This window comes from Eleutherodactylus coqui, chromosome 5 (assembly GCF_035609145.1).
Source record: "Eleutherodactylus coqui strain aEleCoq1 chromosome 5, aEleCoq1.hap1, whole genome shotgun sequence".
NCBI lineage: Eukaryota > Metazoa > Chordata > Amphibia > Anura > Eleutherodactylidae > Eleutherodactylus > Eleutherodactylus coqui.
In genome coordinates, this window is record NC_089841.1 from 79,583,925 (window position 1) to 79,598,672 (window position 14,748).

General features: G+C 41.7%; 1 protein-coding gene across 4 annotated transcripts in view; it reads right to left on the reverse strand.

Moving 5' to 3' along the window:
- GHR (growth hormone receptor) overlaps nucleotides 1–14,748 on the reverse strand; it is a 309,732-nt gene that overhangs the window by 129,352 nt on the left and 165,632 nt on the right. For 3 of the 4 annotated variants that reach the window (XM_066602762.1, XM_066602763.1, XM_066602764.1), the window contains one exon: nucleotides 4,655–4,735. In XM_066602762.1, the coding sequence (XP_066458859.1) occupies nucleotides 4,655–4,724 (70 nt within the window). In that variant the 5' untranslated portion in view covers nucleotides 4,725–4,735. Of the gene's footprint in view, nucleotides 1–4,654; nucleotides 4,736–13,090; nucleotides 13,128–14,748 lie in introns of those variants that run through there. The other variant, XM_066602765.1, reaches the window with a different exon arrangement.

The window sequence follows — 14,748 nt, forward strand, 5'->3', positions numbered from 1 at the left end:
ATCTTTTATCCTGATGTCAAGCAGAGTCATACTAATGCAGTTGAATTGATGGGTACAAAACCACGTTCGCACATGTTTCAGATTGAGTAAATCTATATCTAACTCCTATCCACATTTACATGTCTGTATGATGCTAAATATGTGTAGGATTTTTTCAGTATTTTAGTACTTTTGCACAATAAAACTGGTTCCTTTAGAGAAAAGTGAACTTGCATCAGCATTTACCAAGAAGCATAACTATTTTCCACTTGGATGACACATGTAACTGCAAGCGCAGCTCTCATTGAAATCAACACCAGCCGTGCCTGCAGTTACAATCTCCGGCCACTACACAGAGGTTGGAGCAGAGACTTCCACTGCTTCTGCTCTGACCCCTGTGTACTGCAGCCCTGTCAGCAGGTGTACAACCAGCTAATTGGTTGGGGTCCCAAGCGACGGACCCAGCCAATCAACTATTGATGACTTATCCTGAGGATAGGACATCAATAGTATTTTCCCCGGAAAACCCCTTTAAATTTTAAACATCTTTTTTTGAGGGTGCAATTTTTATTTCTTTTAGAGTTTTTGCAGTTTTTTGTGCGGTAAAAACAACAAAATGAGTTTATTCTATGTGTCATTACGAGTGCAACTTACCATCTAGGCTTTTTTTTTTTAATTGTGAACTATTTAACCTCTTAATGACATGATGACCCATTTTGGTTATGAAGATGCGACGATTTTTGGGAGGAGTTTCATCTCCACTTTTTTAAACCATAACTTTTTTATTTTTCTGGCAACACGGCCGTATGAGGGGCGAGTTTACATTTTTATCGGTACCCTTTTCTGGGTACTGTGACAATGTCTGCATTGGGGGTTGGGGGATCGGCAAGGACATAGTCCATATAACGTTCACCCAGCTTTATTTTATTCTAGCAACAGAAAAATCTGTGAAAAACTCCCACTTGCAGCAAATAAACTTTGTGCATTAAACAGAAATAAAACTCCTACCCGGTGGGGCGCTAACTAGACAGTACTTCGCTCACCTAGTAATAACATGCAGCGTTTGTCAGCATATAGTCACAAGTTCACAGAGGACTTGTGTTCACTCCCTGGCTCGGACTCAGACTGCCTGGGATTGCAGTCTTTTATGTCCCAGGAACAAGATCAGTGGAAACATCTTAGCTAACTGGGACCCAAGAAGAAGTCCTGTACTGTACCCCTCCAGTAGTCTTCCTCTCACATGTCCACAGGCACATATAATGTATTGTATAACTTTTTTTGGAGGGTGAGGAGAAAGAACCCCCCCCCCCACACCAATTTTGCCATTGTTTTTGATAAAGTTTTTCTGCAGGTTGTTATGATAACAACGATACCAAAATTATATATTTTTATGTGGATTTTTCACTTTTTGTTTTATTTTTTTAATTTAAATTTCATTCCTTTTTTTGCATCGCTGCATTCAAAGTTCCATAACTTTTTATTTCTCCATGGACGGAGCTCTGTAAGGGCTTGCCTGATGAGATGTAGTTTTTATTGGTATCATTTTGATGTAAATACGGCTTTTTTGATCACTTCTATTGCGTTTTTTGGGAGACAAAACAAACATAATAAGCATTTTGTCTGGCGATCGCGATATATCGCTGGGAGAAATTTGCGGCAAAATCACATTATTGTGAAATTCATAATTCTGCATTTTCACTCACTCTGGTATCGCTCAAAAATCGCATGATTTTCTCATCACTGTGAAGCAGCCCTTAGGGGTTTCTTTTTTAAGAATGTTTTTGTCTTAAAGGTACTTTCAGTCCTGGCAGAAAATTCTGCCACAGACAAATCTGCTTGTTTTACGTGAGGATTTCAGTGCAGATCTGACATAGAACTGCAGCGGATTTTCTTACAATCAGTTTGTAATACATGCAGATTTTGGTGCTGCTTTGTCCGTGGCCGAATTTTCCCCCCTCAGGCTACATTTACATCAGTGTGAATCTGGTGCGGGTCTTGTGCATTGCAATTTGCACAAAACTCATGCAAATATGAACTCTATGCTTTTGTAAGGAGTCATACTAATGAGTGATATTTTTCCCGTACAGCGACGCTGGGAGGTAAAAAATTGCCGCATCTCCTTTTTTTTGCATCCCTCGGAACGAATCGCCCATTGTTTTCAATGGCACCGTCAAACACATGGTATGCAGTGCGATGTGCACACGAGTGTGAGGTGATTAGAGATGAGCGAGCGTACTCGCTAAGGCAAATTACTCGAGCGAGTATTGCCATTTTCCAGTACATGCCCGCTCGTCTCAAAAGATTCGGGGGTCGCCAGGGAGGAACAGACGGGAGATTCTCTTTCTCTCTCCCCCCCCCCCCCCCCGCTCCCCCATTCTCACTCCCGCAACTCACCGCTCACCCCCGCCCCCCTGAATCTTTTGGCACGAGCGGGCATGTACTCGAAAATGGCAATACTCGCTCGAGTAATTTGCCTTAGCGAGTACGCTCGCTTATCTCTAGAGGTGATGTCTCCCATTGAAAACCATTACCGATCCTCTGACATCCGTGAAACAAGCGCCGGATGTAACAGAACTTCAGAGGAATGCCACGCATCCACGGGTAAAATACACATTGACAAGCGTGATCTTGGGCCGGGTTTCTTGTCCCAATATCATGCTCGCCCCCGGAGAATGTAGCCTTACAGAGATCTCTCCAATCTCATGAAGAGATATATGAAATGGAAAGCTCCAGCATTTTTTACAGGATGACCATCTTTTAGAAGCGGGATGTTTTTGATATCGCGGTCTGCTTCATTTTGAAACATAAAGATTCCCAACGAGAATGTAAAGTAGTCATGAAGAATCTCCTATTTAGAACCCTCAACCAACAGTTTCAGCTCGTATTTTTTTTCCAAATGGCAGGAATGAAAGAAAAAAATAGAAGTGAGAATGATGATATACGAGTTAGACATAGCGAGTATCCAAAAATTACATTGCATTTAAAAGGTTTAACATCTGTGAAAGTGGAAACTGTTGGCAGTTTTATAGTTCAGAGTTTTATTCCATTGAGGGCAAGGCGCTCATCTTTGGTTAAGCGTCTCAGTTGTCTCAAAAATAAATGATTGAGTGATCTGAAGGACATATATATCCCATTTCTATGTCTGTCTCCAAGAAGCTGAGCTCTATGGTGCTGTTTGACTGGGACCCTCAGTACAAAAACCTTGGCCACTTTTCAAAAACTCAAGAGGAGAAAAATAACAAATGAATGCGCAAATAGGATGTGAGCAACTTTTTTAATGCCACATTACCCGTGCAAATGGCTTAATAAATTTCCCCCAACTGAGTATAGGATCCATTATAGTTGCGAAGTCACCAAAATTTGAGAGGTTTATGGGAAACAACACTATTGCATGGCCATACTACCAGAACTTAGGTTTCCTTACAGCAGTCATAGCAGTGGTCTCACGGCACTTAGAAAGAAGCGGCAGTTGATTTCTGCTTCTCACATGCTACTCTTCAACTTTGCAATTCAGTTTTACTCTATTACAGGGGCCACAACACAAAATTGAAATCCATGTTCCGAGACCCCCAGAGGCCCATTCGCCATACCATCGTGTACCGCATCCATGGTGATGACCAAAAGAAAGCTGTAGCATATATAGTAGCTGATGACCACAGAACAATACAGACAGTTGTAAATTTACTATTAGCTGCTAAAGGGGGATTTCGAAGACTTTCAAAAAAGTGGGTAAGGTTAAAGATTTCGACAAAATAGCAAAGTATGCCGTACTCACCATTTAGCTGTTTCCCTGACCAGCACAGCTGGTCCAGTCCAGTCCAGCCCCACAAGCTCCATCAGTAGTCCCATTCTGCCCTTTATTCACATGACGACTGCAGCCAATTACTGGAGTTAACCCTTTCCAATCCAATTTGTATCCGGGTTTTCCTAGGGGGCTTAGTCTTTTTCTGCCGTTATAAAATGGCACTATCTGCTGGCTGAAGCCAGTACTGCATGAGGCGACACGTTCGATAGGCTCCGACAGCAGAGAGGCTGGCAATATACAGTAAGAGAACCCTGATGGATATCTTCCAAAATCGGAGCTGTACAGCCTTAAATTATAATGTCTTTAGACGTCAGTCGATTGGAAAAGGTTAAGGTCATGTGAGCATGAATAGCATATAACAGCTAAAGTGAGTGATCGTCTGCAGAAAACACGTGAACAATGAAGAGCATGTGACTGCTGCCGGAGCTCTTGGTATCGGAGCGGCTGCTCTGGAGCGGTGGGACAGTTAACTGGCGATTACTGCATAGTTAACTTTATCCAATTCCCTGCTGTTAGTCACTTTTTTGAAAGTCCCAGAGAATCCCTTTAAAGTTGTGGTCTCATGAAGACAACCCCTTTTTATATGCCCTATTTGATTATACTGGTCACATGGACGACATAGAGGGTGTCCTCCGCTTGGGACCCTCCACTATGAAACAGAACAGAGACATACAGTTAACAAAAAGAGGCTGTCACTTTAGCAGACCAGTCCATTAATTACATGGCCGTCCATTCATTAGAAAAAAATACTAAACTGCAAAACACAATCCTCCACATAAATATAACAGCACATAGAAGTTCACACTTGCAGCCGCAAACAATTCTACAGTATGCAATCATTGAAAGGAAACAAAAAATGGCATAACTTACCTTCACTAGCAGAGAGGAAGCCACCAGGACAGACCAGTGCCAGCGATGCCAGGAGTAGCCAAAGAGCCATGCCTGTGTGAGCTGCAAGAAAAGAAAGCACTTAGAAACTTCAGAAAAACTACAGTAATACATAAATACTTACATAGAATAGGTTTCATTTTTTGGGACTAAGGGAGTTTTCAATCATTTAACATCATCTGCACCAACATAATTGCAATGAGATGCAACATATTTGTTCGCCTATTAAAACTGGCATCTAATTAAGAGAACAGGGGTATACAGGAAATCTTTCTAAATTGCTTACTTTTTGGACTTGGTAAAAAAAACAAAACAACCGAGCCAGCAAATAAGCCGCAGCTGTGTGGGTGTTGTGTGGCCTTATGAGTTAGACAAACATACTTTTAATACATATCTTTAGAAATACAGTCAATTCCTTAACATATTCCCAAAATAGAAAGCAAATACATTTATGGCCCTAATTACAACCTACATAGATAATCTATGAAATGCAATTCCAATGAGATATGTTTGTGAATGAACCATTCAGATTGATATTCTTGGTGTCCGTAGGGGGCAGTATCATAGACATTTTAGCTGTGTGGTAAAGATGTCCTACTTGGTTTACTAGGCCAGTATCTTTAAGCTGTTATCTGGGACTTAAAGACGGTGTTCCCGTCTCAGGAATCCTATTCCAATGTGTTTAAAAATCGGAAAATAATGCATTCACCCATTCTCCAAATGGCTCCATTTTCCAGATATGGCAGATATTGATTCCTCTGCCCTCTGGATGTTTACTGCTCATTGTCAGGGAAACAGACCACCTCTTCTATGGAAAGCAATAGCAGATCACAATGGCATTTGGTGGCCGGGCTGTAAGCTAGTGAGCATGCACTCCTGAGATCCTGGCCATCACATTTAGATGAATGACCTCTGTGACACCCACTGATCAGTAGATTGAAGGGATCATGCCACTCCAGCAAGCTCCATACCCCCTTTATTGTTCACATAGGTAAGGCCCCATTTGTAGGAGTGTGGTTGTGCCTAGTTTGCCTGAAGCACAACAGCTCCGCATGTGTAAAAGAAGAAGTGGAGTTTGCTGGGGCACCACAGTCCTTTTGCTGTGGAGATCAACAGGAGTCTTGTGAGTCAGACCCAAACTGATCAAAGATTGATGACCTATCTTAAAGATAGGCCTTCAGTATTTTAGTCCTAGTAAACCAGTTTAGCCCCCCTGCCAAGTATATGAGATACACCCTTATAAAGTGGCACTTTAGTAGCCAAGGATGTATGAGATCTGTCCTTGCTAAAAATGTTTATATCCCAGGCTGTATTACAAATAGAGCTTTGATTTTGGTCTTGTTTTAAAGTTAAAAATCTTGGCTTAAAAGGGGACTCCAATTGTGGTTCTATTACTGATGTTCTATCCTAAAGATGGGCCTCAGTTCTAGAAAACCATTCCAATGGGCTTGTGACAACTTCCTGGAGCAAAAGGTTGCTCGGAACAGTTTTCACTTCTTCTTCTCCCCAACTCCTTTAGTCTACACATTCAATATGAATTGCTCATGAAAAGGCAAAAATGAACACATAAGAAAGCACAAGGCAGGAATTTATAAAAATGAGGCATGATTAGAAAGTAAGACAGTATCCAGGTATTTATAAATATAAAATGGTTTGTCCAGGATTAGAAAAACATGGCTGGTTTCTTCCAAAAACATCTCCACACCGGTCCATGGGTTATATATGGTATTGCAGCATACCCACATTCACTTTAATAGAACTGAGTTGCAATACCAGACACAACCGATGGGTGCGTGAAGCACTGTTTTGGGAAGAAAGTAGTCACCATTTTCTAATTCTGGACAACCCTTTTAATTTCATTTGTAAGTCAGGTGCCTCTCAAACTACCTAGTCCTAGTTCTAAGTTCTCCTTCCAGGTATCTACGCTGGTACACAGAAATTTAGAACTGGATTACAAACTATATAAATTGTAATCTCTCAATGTTCAAAAATAAAGATGATACAAGTCAAAAGGACAATCAATACAAAATAGAAGGCAACAGGTCTAGTGGTTTTCGTAGTGACAGGCTGGGACATACTGTGCTTTCTGCTTCGTGCTATGGGACTCTTCATTCCAGAAGACGTGCTTAGTAAGTCTTCTACGATGGATGCGTCACTGTATACAGTACAGCATCTTATAGATCAGAGGAAGCAAGGTTTTACAGCTGAGGATTTTGAATGAGCCATTGTGTTTTCAATTACTCCGCTACTGAACGTTTTTTAGGAAAGAACCTCATGGCACAGTTTTTGATTATGCTAAATTGATATATAAGTATTGCCACTCAGTAATTCATAATTCTAAAATCAGAAATCTGTTATATGAGAAAAACTTTATTTATGGAATTTACACATTAGTTTATATCAGGTCACATGAAAAGAATAAAACCCTTGACTGATCTGCTCTTTATAGCACTCAAGGTAATTGTTAAGTCTAATCTCGGGGCACTTTTTTATTCCTTCAGTATGTTTTACATAAAAAAGTTTGAAGTAATTTAGCGAATAGTCTTGATTGAAAAGTCCTATTGTTCTGAGTCTACAAGCCATATACAGACCTATGTGTTTCCATGAGTACAGAACACAATCCATATGTAGTCTGATGCTGTAGTCATAAAGAACCCCGTGTAAAGGTTTTAGACAAGTGTCAAAAAATGCTGCAAAGTAAGAATTCTTTTTCAAAAATAGAAGCCATCTGACTCCAAATTTATCCTACAGCAGGACAACAACCCCAAACATCCAGCCAATGTCATTACTTCAGTGTAAAGAAGAACAAAAAGTCCTGGAAGTGATGATATAACCCCATAGAACTCTGATCTCAACATCATCCAGTCTGTCTGGGATTACAGGAAGAGACAGAAGGATTAGAGTAAGCTACATCCACAGAAGATCTCTGGTTAGTTCTCCAAGATGTTTGAAACAACCTCCCTGTTAAGTGCCTTCAAAAACTGTGTGCAAGTCTATCTAGAAGAACTGATGCTGTGTTGAAGGCAAAGGGCGGTCACACCAAATACGGATTTGATTTACATTTCTCTCTTGCTTATCAACCTGAATTTTGTTATAAGAAAAATAAACTATTAACACTTCTCTCTTCTAAAGCATTCCAAATTTCCCATTTTTTGGTTTGTTTTTTTTTTTACTTTTAGTTTTTCTTATTATTTTTTAAAACATGGCCGAATGCTGGAGAATTAAAAGATTGATCAAAACTGCTTTACATGACTGAATAAAAAAAACCACAACAACTGTAGTTCAACTCATGAGAAACTAGGAAATAGGTAGGAGGAAAAAAATCACTGGTAAGGTACAAGAATGACAAATTTGTTGAGGGAAGCAGGATACAGAACTGCTTGAAAGGCTTGTAGATAACACTAGATAAGACGTACAAGCTATAACTTTACGCTGGTAATATCTGAAGAAGACAATACACTCCAATAGTTTAGCTACCAAACACACATATTACAAACATATTACAGGTTGTATGCATGTTATGTAAACTAAGTCAACGGTGTGGTCTCGACAGCATTAACAGATTCCCTGTAGATCAAAGGTTCCCAAACTTTCTTGTCCCGTAGACCACTTGCCGATTTTTTTTTGCTGTTCGTAGACCCCCTGTCTGCCTAATATTGAATTTTCCTTAACTTGTTAAAGTCAAATGGGTTTTTCCCAGCTCACACGGTGCTGCCCACTTAGATTGGGTTTCTGGAGAATGGACAATTGTAAAAAAAGAACAACTTGTACAATTTGTATTGAGATCTTTATTGAAAAATGCAAGTAAATATTTGGATTTGAGACGAAAAAAAACAGAAACTGGCAAAATTGTTACATAAAATTAATATACAAATAATGCTGTTAATGGGAGGGACGAGCCGGATGCTCTGATAGCAATTGGTCAATATTTGGCTTCACATTAGTGAGGTATAGTCTCACATCTCCACGACCAGTGATTTGCAATCGATTTCTTTTTTTCGTAAGATTGGCGACTGCGCTAAAAACTAGAGATGAGCGAACGTGCTCGTTTAGAGCAATTACTCGATCGAGCATCGCATTTTTCGAGTAACTGCCTAATCGGGCGAAAAGATTCGGGGAGCGCCGGGGGGTTGCAGTGGGGAGTGAGGGGGAAAGAGAGAAAGCTCCCCCGTTCCCCCCTGCCAACCCCCGCTCCACCCCGCCGCCCCCCCGGATCTTTTCACCCGAGTAGGCAGTTACTCGAAAAAAGCGATGCTCAATCGAGTAATTGTCCTAAACGAGTACGTTCGCTCATCTCTACTAAAAACCCTTTCCATGAGATATGAAGATGGAAAAGCTATCAAAAACATTCTTGCGATAATCCATGTGCTATGACTATAAAGGTCCAAGTTATAAAAATATCATGATATAACATGACATGATACACAATGCCAGAACAGCTGTTTTTATGTTAACTCGCCTCATCTTAATAAATTGAATAAAAAGTGATCAAAAAGTTACATGTACCACAAAATGGGGCCAATAAAAATGACAATTCTCTCTGTAAAAAATTAGTCATCCATCAGTTACATAGACACAAAACTAAAAATGTTATGGCTCTCTGAAAATGGCGACACAAAACAAATTCTTTTTTTGAGGTTTTATTTTTTTAAACTAGTTAATCATAATAAAACTGTATAGATTGGGTCTTGCTGTAATTACTCTGGCTCACAAAATAAAGTGAGTATGCCATTTTTCTGCAGAATTATGAGGTTTTTTTCTATTCTACTCCACTTAAATTTTTTAAAACTTTTTTAATGTAGTACCAATGAAAAAAATCCAACTTGACCTACAAAAAAGCCTTCATATGAATGTGTTGATGGAGAAATAAAAAAAATAGAGGTTTTGGAAGGTGGGGATGAAAAAAATGATAATGAAAAAAAAATGAAGAATGCCTGTGACAGGAAAGGGTTAAAAGGAAACAAACAGATACACTATGATGGTGCCTTCTCACTTGCGATCACGGGATCACTGTGTTTTTTTTACTGCAAATGTCAATAGGACTTTCTAATGTTAAAAACGCATAGCACAAAATTTTTGTATGATGCGTTTTTAATAGAGTTGAGCGAACGTACTCTGCTAAGCTTGATGCTAGTTCGAGTATTAGCGTACTCGATGGTGCTCGTTACTCGAACGAGCATCACACCGTGTTCGACCCTGCCCCAGTTTTTGGCTCCTCCCTGCTGTGACATGCCTGTTTTGGTCCCTCCCCGCCATGACGCAGCGCTCGTCAATAGCAAATTTTTTGGCTGGCAGGGAGAGAGAGGGAGCGAGGGGGAGAGGGTGAGGGAGAGGGGGCTAGGGAGAGGGAGAAGGAGAGGGGGCTAGGGAGAGGGAGAAGGAGAGGGAGAAGGAGAGGGAGAAGGAGAGGGAGAAGATGAGGGAGAAGATGAGGGAGAAGGAGAGGGAGAAGGAGAGGGAGAAGGAGAGGGAGAAGGAGAGGGAGAAGGAGAGGGAGAAGGAGAGGGAGAAGGAGAGGGAGAAGGAGAGGGAGTGGGAGTGGGAGTGGGAGAGGGAGAAGGAGAGATAGAGAGAACCAAGAAAAAAAAAAAAGCTTGGGGCCCGGCGTCCCACATACAAAAATGCTCGAGTCTCCCATTGTAGTCAATAGGGATCGTTACTCGAGTAGAGCTCTCGAATTTTCTGAAAAGCTCGACTCAAATAACGCGGACCCGAGCATTTGAGTGCTCGCTCATCTCTAGTTTTTAACATTAGAAAGTCCTATTGACATTTGGGGTAAAAAATGCACCGATATCGCGATCGCAAGTGAGAAAGCACCTTTACAGAGCCTACTTTCTTGTATCTAGTGAACACAACTGGGGGCCAGAATAGTTGTCATTTAGATCTACAGCTAGCCCAAAAATAGATATAATAGATATATAATATAGATATAACAAAGATTTGAAAAGAATATAGTAAGAAACTACGGGACTTTTTTTAGGAGGCAAAGTTCCAGCAGATGTGGTTGGAGAATCAACAATGAATACATGTCAGCTGCCTGGGATGTAGATCTATCCTAAGAGGGAAGCAGGAAAGAAAGACTATAAGGGCAGACTAGATGGACCAGGCGACCTTTATCTGGGATCACTTCTGTATGTTTCTATGAGAGTGTTCTATAACCTCATTTTAAGAACAGAAAATTAGTTTTAGATTACGGTAAGTTAGACCTCCTAGCCACCACTGAGTCTTTCTTGCCTGTTCGGATCCCAGGTTATGTAGAAGCCATGTATGGTCATGGCACCCAGACTTATGAAAGGTAATACTGCTTGTTTTATACATGTTCCTTGCCCGTTTATACATCAACAGACCCATATTTCAAATGTAGCAACTATGGCCACTGTGATATGGACCAATGTTGCTTCGGAATGTCTGGACAATCAACTATTCACTTTTTTTAATGAACAGTTCAGCCTCTGGGATACACAAGCCCAAAGGCCCTGCTTTTATTAGATTTGGGTCACAGCCACTCACTCTCTTCTGTATTTGGCTTCCACTGCAGTACTAGGTTGGCAGTATGCGTAGCCAAGAGGCCTACAATACAAAGAGAACTTTTCCAAGGTTACAGGGAAAGCACTGAGAGCGGAACCAAGTCCACACGTTTCCCAATCCCAGTTCTACAGTCACCAACATTAAACTATGAATAACAGTATACAAGGTCTGAACAGTAAAACTTTATATACATAACATGCAAAGCTCACATCATACACAATAGTACTCTTATTAAACAGTATTTCGTGAACTGTGTGGTAATGGCAATACATCTATTTTTTTCCTAATCGATTCTCAGCAAAGCCCTAGCGTGGAGTTACAGAAGAAACGGTGAAGGGGGCGCTGTGCTTTATTTACCTCTATGGCCCCTTCATTCAGAGTATCAGTGGGGTTTCTAAACATTGCCAGTCCTTAATAGTACAGCCATGGCCGACCTTAGCTACACGCAATCCATGTGGTCACACAAGACACCTGCCACCAGCTTGTAAGGGGGGCACCAGACAGATGCAGGCTGGGGTTGATCTTCCGCCTTAGGTCCACCTAGAGAGATTATCTTCTTCCTCCGAGCAGACATATCTTGTGCAGCTACATGAATCATCCACCTCCTGGCTGTATCTCCTCCTCTCTGATTCTTAGAGGCACGGCTGTCAGTCTATATGTGCCTCGCAATTGCTTAGTTCTGTTACTGTATTGATGTTATTAGCTTGGTTCTGGTATTATATCTACATAAACAGGTTGGCTCATACTGTATTTATGTAATAAATAATAAATGTTGGTTCTGGTGCTGTATTTATCTACTGAGCTTGCTTCTGGTACAGTATTTATTCCCTGAGCTGTTCCGGTGTGGGTGTTCTGCCATCTTGCTGCTTTCTGCACAAGCAGAATAGAGGCAGATGGCCTGTCAGTGTCAAATAAAATTCCGCACAAGGAGGAGATTTATGAAAGTGTCTACAAGCACAACTGTCTTTGTTGCCCAAAGCAACCAACCACAGCGCAGCTTTGCATAGTGCTCTTGAAAAAAATGAAAGCTGCGCTATGATTGGTAGCTGTGGGTAACAGAGACAGTTTGGATTTTAGACAATTTCATAAATCTCCCCAAACTAACCTCTAAGGCCGGCGCAGGGTATAACCCTTTTAACTGCTTCTCTAATTGCCAAACTGGGCTCAATAGAATTGGAAGAAGTTTAGAGATGTGCGAGCATGCTCGTTTAAGGCGGAAACTCAAGCAAGCATCGCTCTTCTCAAGTAACTGCTTACTCGTCCGAGCAAATGTGGGGGGTGGTGGGGGCGGGGAGCAGGCGTGAACGGGGTTGGGGGGGGAGAGAGATCTCTCTCACACACACCCACCCGGCTCCCCCCGCTCTCCCCTGCCACTCCCCATATTTGCTCGGGCGAGTAAGCAGTTACTTGAGAAGAGCGATGCTTGCTCGAGTATCCGCCTTAAACGAGCATGCTCGCTTATCTCTAAACAAGATGCATGTTCCAAGTTTACAGGAAAGAATGTTTCTTTGTAATACTGTAGTATATTATGATAAGGAAGATTACAAAGTAATTAAAAGTGGATGTGCACATGTTCTGTTTATGGAAGATAGGCCCTCGGCACTGGCGTCACTGTAGGGTATGCAGGGGATGTTGTTGCACCCGGGCCCAGGAGCTTTAGGGGGTCCATAAGGACTCTCCTCTCCATATAGGGAGCCCAGTACTATGAATAAAGCATTATAGTTGGGGGCCCTCTTACAGGTTTTAGCATTGGGGCCCAGGAGCTTCAAATTATGCCTCTGGCCCTTGGAATAATTTTCTCTGGTGGGCCCAAGGAACCTCAGTCCAACTGTGTTGACCACTGATTGCTATAAGAGAGCCCATAAATATTTTTCTCTTTCTTGAACTTACATGTTGCATGTTGTCCCTTGGGTAAAGAGTCGACCTGTTCTCAGTGGGGGTCATTACTGTGTGAGCAGCCAAGCTCTCTAGAGTCCATTTCTGCGGATGATTATCCTCTTACAGCTCCTGTGCATCACTAATTAATTGCCACTGATTCCTGGAACCAGTTTCTCGGATAATGACAGGGTGATCATTTCCATGCTCCTCTTCCTCCATGGCAGGTATTCCTGGAAGTTTTCTTCAGACCCGTTTTAAGACGCATTGTGATCGCTAGTTCCTCAAATTGCTACTTCCTGATTGCCTGTACGTGATATCAGTGTTCTGCAGGACCTGATTCCTTCCATGATCCTCAGCGACTACACGCCAAACATGTATCTTGTATCCGATGTTGTCATAGAGGTAGGAAAAGAAATGATTAGTGATGTGCCGCATGAACCTGTCATGTACAGCAAGCCGAGTGAAAGGATAGACAGCGCAGAGCCAGAAACATGACAGATATATTGTTCTGTTAACCACGGGGCTACGTTCCAACATCACCAGACAAGTCAGCAGAAAGGTGTTGATTTTTACGTTATTTGGCTAGATTAGATTTCACAAAGTAATTATTTTTACTTATTCCGTTTACTTATGCTCTGTTCACACCACATCTGGTGTATAAATATATGCAACTCTATGCCATGTTGTACACCGTCTCCCATCGTTTATGGGCTATGGACAATTTTTTTGCAATAGGGTTTGAATAAAAATGTTGCACTGTTTGTCTTTTGCAGCTTCTACATATCAGTGTCTATATAAACTGCAGTCTAAGTCTCAGTAGATCTATCAGTGTGCTGGACTGATGCCTAGTTTCCCTCTGCTCCCTCCTCTCCTGCATGTTCTTATCAGCTAATTTATAAGCATAACAAAGATTATCTTGTTTGTGGTCATAAATTAGCTAATAAAAAGAGCAAGAGAAGAGCGATAATCAGCCCGTCGGTCCAGCTGCAACTTTCTTGGTGTTACTGACCTTGAATCAAGGGAACTGAATGATGTCCAACCAAATCAACTACAGGAAACATGACATGAATGAAGAATAGCTGCAATCAAGTCCTGATCTTTAGCCACATATTTTCTTTCATTCACACGGGCGACTGCAGCGTATCGGCAAAAAATACACTGCAGCACAGAAATCCATCGATCGTCAGAAATCCTTGGAATGACTGCTAATCAAAATACTAAAGACCACCTGTCCGTCTGTGAGTGAGTTACATGCTCAGTCCCTGATCACATCACGGTGACATCATCACAAGTTCTTCATCCTGAGTCAGTTACATGCTTCGCCCCTGATTACATGGTGGTGATGTCATCACAGGTCCTGTAAGCACACAGCTGCTATCCTGCTAGATGTTCATTAGTATTCCATAGTAACATAGTATGCTAGGCCGAATAAAGACAACGTCCATCCAGTTCAGCCTGTTAATAGTTCCAACCTGGCTGTAAGACCTGGGTCAACAACCCGCTTCTCCCCTAAAATTTATATCCTATATAGAGATGAGCGAACGTGTTCGGCCCCGCCCCATTTCGCCCGAACACCGAACTTTGCGAGGACTTCCGTGCTCGGGCGAAAAAAGTTCGGGGGTCGCCGTGGCAGCGCGGGGGGGTGCGGCGGGGAGTGGGGGGGAGAGGGA